Source organism: Pestalotiopsis fici, assembly GCF_000516985.1.
Source record: "Pestalotiopsis fici W106-1 unplaced genomic scaffold PFICI_Scf_10, whole genome shotgun sequence".
NCBI lineage: Eukaryota > Fungi > Ascomycota > Sordariomycetes > Amphisphaeriales > Sporocadaceae > Pestalotiopsis > Pestalotiopsis fici.
Genome location: NW_006917100.1, coordinates 106,380 through 113,850, shown reverse-complemented (window position 1 = coordinate 113,850; position 7,471 = coordinate 106,380). Strand labels below are relative to the sequence as shown.

Sequence of the window (7,471 nt, the reverse complement as noted above, 5' to 3'; positions counted from 1 at the left end):
TACAGCATCATCACAACCCTCGGATCGTCTCGGGTTGGTAGGGGATTGGCCGAGTGTTAGGCAAGTACATGGCAATAGTGGGGCATGTTCCTACATAAGCCTCATCACAGTTGGTCAAATTAGTACAGAACAAAACGACTTTCTTTCCAAGTGCAAATCATTACCTAATTCATCGTCTTGGTACCGAGCCGGGACCGAGTTGCAGACTGGCGATGCCCACTCATTTCCGCAATCGAATATAGAATATTATCTCCGAAAATCAGTTAGGCCTTCTCCCATGTCGCAGTATTTGGAACGACACTTTGGGCAGCTTGTCCGATTGGGATTTGTCCTCTTACCTCGTAAGGCTCGTCGAGGCTCGTTCCGGCTGGCTTGTTGCTCCGCTCCAAGTCCACTTCCGGCATCTTTACGTGCTGATCTTTTTAGTGTCAGATGCAAATGTATGGTCAAGGAACCTTGTAGTCGGTCCCGAGCGGTCAGGTTCGCATTAGGGCTGCAGAATTGGGGTGGGGTGGGGGCGGTTCGAATGCATTCCCAATCAATCATCTGTTGAACGGACTGCGTTGCCAGTAGCATTTGGTGCAATTTATGCATACTGCCAAACAGATGTGTATATTTCACGGTTTTCTAATGAGTGGACAATTGAGTTGTTATACTATAAACAATCCGATTGCCTCTGCTTGGTCCACTCCTCTCTGACCATCTGACACAATTCAATATGCTCCCGTGTTGAATCAAGCTACGTAGGTAGCTAAGAAGAGCAACAGCATGGGACGCGGTGATCTTTTCTGTTCCGTGTATCTTCGGGAAAGAACATTACCCCGTGACCTTTTATGATGAATCCATCGACTGTTACAGGAGCACGTCTCTGCGATAGCCGGATCGTCGTTGGACATGACGATATGAAATGATCCCTTCGTCAGAAGCATTGATACGAGCTTATTGAGGAGTTCGCCAATGCTGGATAGTGGCTCGGCAGGCTCAGATTGAGTCTATATCAATCTGAACCTCGCGGATCCGACATAGAAAGAGTATAGCGCACCTACGATGCATGACACCGCCTGTATTACAGGATCAGATGCTTGACAGTATCCTAGACATTCAGATATGGCGCTTATAGTTCTTTTCGACTCATGACGTCGATCCGTGAGTCCTGCGCTAGGTAGAGAGAGAGATGGATAAAAATTTCAATCTCAATACAAGTCAATGAGGAATGTTTGAGTATAAAATGGCAGCTGATTCCCTACTCTGTTCAAAACTTGGTATTCAGATCATCGATCAACTTCTCACAGTCTCAACACACACATCACAACCACAACCACAAAGTTTCAACATCAAATCAAAGCAACCATGAAGTTCTTCTCCATTCTCACCACCATCTGCCTCGCCGGCACTGCCATGGCTTGCGCTAATGGACCTTACGACACGGGTTCAGCTTGCTCTGGGGATTGTGTTGGCCTCACCAGATGTGGAGATGACAACCACGTCGTAAGTATACTGTTTCCTGTTCTGAATCTTCAATATGATTCGATATGTGTCGCTAAAGCATCGATACTAGATTCAATGCCAGGGTGGCGTTTGGACAGCCATTACGGCTTGCGTCCACTGCAAGAGTGGAGGCTGTATCTAGACGCCTCGATGGTGTTAGACCAGCATGTCCTTGGGTTGGATTGAGCAACATGTTCTGGTTTGGGCGGAGGTCTGCAAGCGTTGAAAGTCTGGGTGTTTATGTCGCTCTGGTCATAATTCGGACACTGCAATAACTTTAAGGTGTGCCTTGGATCTAGTCAAGATTCACCTTATTATAAAATGTTGAAAGCATCATCAAATTGTTGCTGGATCACCAATATTTTTTGCGTCCATATATTCGCTAGTGAAACCAACTTCTTCAAATGTCTCCTTCATAAACACTCTCGCTCGCATGCGGGGGCAGTCAGCCAGTGCTGTGCTGTAGCTCCTGGACAACAGAGCGTTTATGAGAGGTCTCTTTAATGGCCTGATCTGTTCTAAGAGAGTGCGGGAATATATATGCGCTCGAGAACTCGGAGGATCAGCCTAAATCATTCAAGTATTGTCGGTTGTACCGTTGCTTCGCACGAATCCCATGCTTGGAGACATGCATAATATGCATATTCCACACCCAAACGATGCGAGCAACCTTCATCAGAAGCTTTAATGACGATCGTGACCAAATCGTGGAAGCAGTGTTCGAAGTGATCGAGTGAGACTTGCGTGTCGTTCTTGCATATTTGACCCTCACCCCCTGACGGACAAAGCCAGGCAGTCATCCCCTGTGGTCCGGATTTGCACCTTGCGACTTTATTGCTGAGGCCTCTTGGTGCAAGTACTCAATGAGATTCGTTATGATAGTGGCCTCGGACGAAAACCCCCCACCTAGCAGCACGAGGGTCCCTTTGATGTTGTGCTTGTCGTCGTTACAGTAGTTGTTTTTGCCGTACTGACATAGTCAGTACCCACCGCAGATCACCTGCGTGGGTATATAGTTCGCTCTTCAGCACTCCTCTCTTGTAGACTAGAGATCAACTCAGACAACTTTCAATGCTTCCTCGATCATCTCGTCTTCAGTTCCCCCTCACATATCGGCTCAGGTGAGATGATTTGAGCCAAGTTGGTCCTTGGGGGCGGATTCAAGGGATGAGAGGGAACATTGAGTTGGCGTTTAGGGGAGTTGAGGATGTTGGAACGGGCAATGCGAAGGACTTCTGGCAGTGGACCGAAGAACAGGCGCATGCATTTATTGTCTGAATGGTCATTCCTGGATGAGCACATGCAGCTTGGCGAGTCGTCTAATTTTGGTGCTCCAGTTTAATGCTTGTACCTTGGTCGGTACCCAATCATGTGTAGGTAACCAATCCGGAATGCAGGGTTGTAAACAGTAGCTTCCTGTACAACTGCAGTTGGTGTTGCGTTTCATTGAACCAAATGTGAAAATATATCGACGCTCCGCGCGCATGTTCACCTTCCATGCAATCCTGTTTCTCGAAGTTGGGCCATCGCTGTTGTGCTCTGCTTACCTACATATATGAGAGCCTGTCCCCTCACTCGATATTCTTGAATCCGACTGCTCTACGGCACGTACTGCTTCGTTTCCCCCCGTGAAACCGCCCTACAGTGGCAAAAAGAACATAATGGGTGCTGAATATGACTACGTTATCATTGGCGGTGGAACCGCTGGTCTTACCTTGGCAGCTCGTCTTTCCGAGGAACCCGAGTACTCGGTCGCTGTCATCGAAGCCGGGAACTTCTACCAGATCGACATGCCACTCCTATTGTCAACGCCAATGAGCGGTGGTTCATTCACAGGAACTTCTCCCAGCGATATCCATCCCTCAATAGACTGGGGTCTTGTCACCTCTCCGCAGGGTGGTGCCAATCAAAGGCAGTTGCATTATGCCAGTGGGAAATGCTTGGGTGGCAGGTAGCTTTATCCACAAACGCGCTGTACCTTCATATGACTAATTATGATTGCAGTTCCGCGAGAAATAGCAGTAAGTTATGTTATGAAATGCGAGCTCGCGTCTTTTATCGCATGCGCCTGTCATTACTTGTTGTATGCATGCAGTTTTCAAATAGAACATCCACTGATTTGATATGATCTAGTGATCTACCAGCGTCCCGACAAAGGATCACTTCAAACGTGGGCGGGCATGGTTGGAGACAAATCATTCACCTACGACCGATTTTTACCATACTATCAGAAGAGCTGCACATTCAGTGGTCCGATCCCGCAACCAAATGCGAGTGTTCATGGTGGTTCTGATGCCCCGGGACCCAAGGGAGGACCTCTGCATCTTACTTACCCACTCGATCCGCGGCCTTTTTCCACGCATCTAGGATCTGCGTTCAGCGAGATGGGGATCCCTAATGCAGCTGATTTCAGCAGTGGCGAACTGAAAGGATCACAGTTCTGTCTCTTGACCCTTGACCCGAACACGGCAGTTCGCTGCTCATCTCAAGCAGCCTTTCTAGAGACCTGCCAAGCTCGGCCGAATCTGAAGGTTTTCCGCAAGACTGCTGTCCAAAAGATCGTATTCGATTCTGATAAACGAGCTGTAGGCGTCGATATTGATTAAGAACTATTCCTCAGAGCCAGAAAGGGGGTCATCCTATCTGCCGGGGCCTTCAAATCTCCACAGCTCCTTATGGTCTCTGGCGTCGGTCCGGCACCGACTTTGGAAGGCCTGAACATTTCAGTCATTGCTGACCGGCCAGGCGTCGGGAAAAACCTGAGCGATCATGCCATGTTTGGTCCCTCCTACCGTGTGAAGGTTGCGACACTTGTAAGCGAGCTCGCTAACCCGATGCCCCTTTTGGACAACTACTTCAGGAACGCGAAAGGTCCTCTCACGAGTCAAGGAGTCGATTTCATGGCTTAGGAGAAATTACCTCAAGATATGGTCTCCACGGACGCCAAGGCGTATCTTGAAAAGATGCCTGAATCTTGCCCCGATATCGAATATCTTGCGGTCGATGCTTACTTTGGTCAATATTCTTCTCCATTGCTCCGTCTTCATGAGGAATACGCCAAAGAACCTGGAAACTATGTTAGCATAGTTGTGTCCCCAGCCGCGCCCAGATCTCGTGGAAGCGTGACCATCAAGACTTCCAAAGCCAGCGATCCCCCTGTCATTGACCCTAACTGGATGGCGGACCCTATTGATGCCGAGATCGCTGTCGCTGGATATAAGAGAGTCCGGGAGGGTTTTTAAGACCAAGGCTCTTCAGATCATCTTGGCCGACGATGTCCAGGAAGCCGAAATCTATCCAGGACCCGGTGTAGAGACAGATGAGCAGATTCTTGAGCAGATCCGCAACTCACTGGTTCCAGTATTTCACGCGTCTACTACGTGCCGCATGGGCAAGACCGATGACCCCGATGCCGTTGTTGACACTAAAGCGAGGGTTATTGGCGTGAAGGGCTTGAGAGTGATAGACGCCAGTTCTTTTGCTCTCCTCCCTCCCGGACACCCGATGAGCACGGTCTATGCACTGGCCGAGAAGATCGCTGATGACATCAAGAGAGGGGACTAGGGGAGAAGTAGTCAAGTTGACATGTCGATGGAGCAAATCCGTAGCAAGACTCTGGTCTGATCCATATTAGCATTACACTCATTTTACCTGGCGCTGCATTTCCTTGAGTTAATCTCTTTTGTCCCAAATTCCCACTCACATCCTCTGAACGATTGCTATTCACAGGAAAGCGTGGCACAATTCGAGATGTAGATAGTGTTTACTTCAACAAAAGAATAGCCAACTGTGACTCTGTGCTGCTTTCATCTCCAAGGCTGTGTTTCTTGGCAGTTTCGCGAGAGTTTTAAAAAAATAAAAAAAAAAAGAGGTGAAATCTAGTTGAACTACAATGATGTTCTCGAAGGTATTATTCGAGGCCAAGCGTTCGTGCGCAACCGATCACAAAGGTCTATTTTTCAACTACCAATGCCAGTTTCATGTTGGCCAACACCTTGTAGGTCAGCGTAATATCATGTTATGGAAGAGATGGCATTTTGCTGGCTGGTGTTGCTATGATTTATAGTACTAGCAAGATACCATGATATCCGTTTTGTAAATTTTCAGCCAGAGTAGCATCAAAGTCTGAAAAAGACAAACAGTACATCTCACAGCGCATCAGTAAGCGATAAGCGTAGCCATTTATCATCATAGGACTGTCCGTTTCGGTACGTGGAACCAATGGTCCAATGTGATGGCGAAAAAAACATCTATTAGAATTAATTCATAGTTCAATCATACGGAGCCCTTGATTTCAGTCGTCCACAATCTGTCCCATATCTGGCGGAGGCATTTGCTAGAAACTTTCATCATTGCAAGAGCCTGTGGCAGTGTAGACTTAAATGTCCGATATCCTTGGACAATTCTCAACCGGCGGCTGGCCGTATAGAAGCTTGCCTCCGCGGAAGCTCCGTTCGACAGCTATCTTGGCTGTTGTGCGCATCTCGGCCTCGTATGCTTTGACACTAGCCAACGAGATACCTTGGGCGCCAGTCAAGGCCTTGGTCAGCACAAAGGCGTCCTTTACCGCCGTCGCAGCCCCGACACCCCCGGCGGGTGACATGACATGAATGGAGTCGCCAACAAGAGTCACATACGGGGATGACTCCCACTCCGACAGAGGTAAGGATGAGGAGATGATGCGTAGTTTGGTGGCGAAGGACTCATCCTGAAGCTCGATAAGGCACCGAATTGAATCGTGCCACTCACTCGTGAGTAGGGTGGCCAGCTGTCTGGCCGTGTTGGAATTGTACGTATTGGAAACCAAGGCTTCGGTGAACCCAAGCAATTTGGCCGGAATCAGCATAGACCAGTACATGTAGTCCTCTGGAAGTTCGGGATGACTGGAATTACGTTCAAGAAAATGTAGGCGCTCGACGAACATACTAATGGGCAGTTCCGAGTCGAAGATGATTTGCTGGATGGGTGGTGCTGTATCTCTGACAACATTCAAGCCCTGTTGAAGGCCGGGATGGAGCTTTTCCGATAGCTCGGATGTCAGGTAGGTGCGCCCATAGAGACAGATACCTTGAGCGTCGAAGATCTCATGTTGGGGCACGAGTTGCTTGCGAATTGATGAGTGATTTCCATCAGCACCAACCAGGAGATTGCCCGAGGCCGAACTTCCGTCGTTAAAGTAGACGGTGATGGGGGTAGAGCTAGTCTCGTCGATATAGTAATTAATAGCCTTTTTGCCCCACTGGATATGTTCTTCAAGCCCGCGAAGGAGTACTTTGCGCATGAATCCACGGTCGACCGTGTATGGCTTGGGACCCCGAAGAGCACGCCTGGCAGTTGGTTGACCACTAATAGCGTTGATGGCCGTCTCTATCATGACCGTTTCGGCCGAGGTAGCCACGAATTCATCGAATACCTCTGGGGTAACGAGATACTGCAAGTCAGGGACTGTATCTGGGAATATTTTGATACGATAACCCTGTGTACGGGTATTGACATCCTCGTCCGCCTCGAAGATGGTGAAATCAATCCCGTGCTTCTTGAGGCCCTGTGCTAAGGCTAGGCCACCCAGCCCGGCACCAACAATAATGACATGATCACCTGGCATGATGGGCTCGATTACTGAAGGCGTATGTGAAGAGAGGAAGGAGGCGTGGATTGTGTCCAGATGCTCTGACAGATCGAGGAGTCTGGGCGAGATTTTGTAAGTGTAGATATCTCTCTTACGTCCATCCTTGACCTGCTTAGTTATGTCTAGACCCGTTATGTCTTCATGATATGCTGCGCCTCAATCCTACAGATACGACTTTGATCACCAACTTGTATCTTTCCAGTGAGGGGTTGTCAAGTCGCAAAAAAGCCCCGCACTCATGTCAATGCGAATTGAGTAAACAAAGAACCACGTCTGAAGGACTTGCCCCATTATTGCCAACGTGAGGTCAAGGCCAGGGGAGTGCTGTGAGGAGAAACACCGCCCCCCCCCCCC

At 48.8% G+C, this 7,471-nt stretch overlaps 4 protein-coding genes across 4 annotated transcripts; 3 read left to right on the top strand and 1 right to left on the bottom strand.

The window, feature by feature from the left end:
* Positions 1–3,149: 3,149 nt before the first annotated feature.
* PFICI_12253 (uncharacterized protein) lies at positions 3,150–4,094 on the top strand (the record flags this gene model as incomplete). Its single annotated transcript, XM_007840834.1, has 3 exons — positions 3,150–3,439; positions 3,493–3,509; positions 3,622–4,094. 3 exons carry the CDS (start codon positions 3,150–3,152, stop codon positions 4,092–4,094), a joined length of 780 nt encoding a protein of 259 aa, XP_007839025.1.
* A 69-nt stretch (positions 4,095–4,163) lies between these two features.
* PFICI_12252 (uncharacterized protein) lies at positions 4,164–4,397 on the top strand (the record flags this gene model as incomplete). Its single annotated transcript, XM_007840833.1, has 1 exon — positions 4,164–4,397. One exon carries the CDS (start codon positions 4,164–4,166, stop codon positions 4,395–4,397), a length of 234 nt encoding a protein of 77 aa, XP_007839024.1.
* Positions 4,398–4,415: 18 nt separating this feature from the next.
* Positions 4,416–5,052, top strand: PFICI_12251 (uncharacterized protein; the record flags this gene model as incomplete). Its single annotated transcript, XM_007840832.1, has 2 exons — positions 4,416–4,712; positions 4,747–5,052. The coding sequence occupies 2 exons, from the start codon at positions 4,416–4,418 to the stop codon at positions 5,050–5,052; spliced, it is 603 nt and encodes a 200-aa protein (XP_007839023.1).
* Positions 5,053–5,866: 814 nt separating this feature from the next.
* PFICI_12250 (uncharacterized protein) lies at positions 5,867–7,093 on the bottom strand (the record flags this gene model as incomplete). The annotated part of the gene is made up of 1 exon (XM_007840831.1): positions 5,867–7,093. One exon carries the CDS (start codon positions 7,091–7,093, stop codon positions 5,867–5,869), a length of 1,227 nt encoding a protein of 408 aa, XP_007839022.1.
* Between the last annotated feature and the right edge of the window lie 378 nt (positions 7,094–7,471).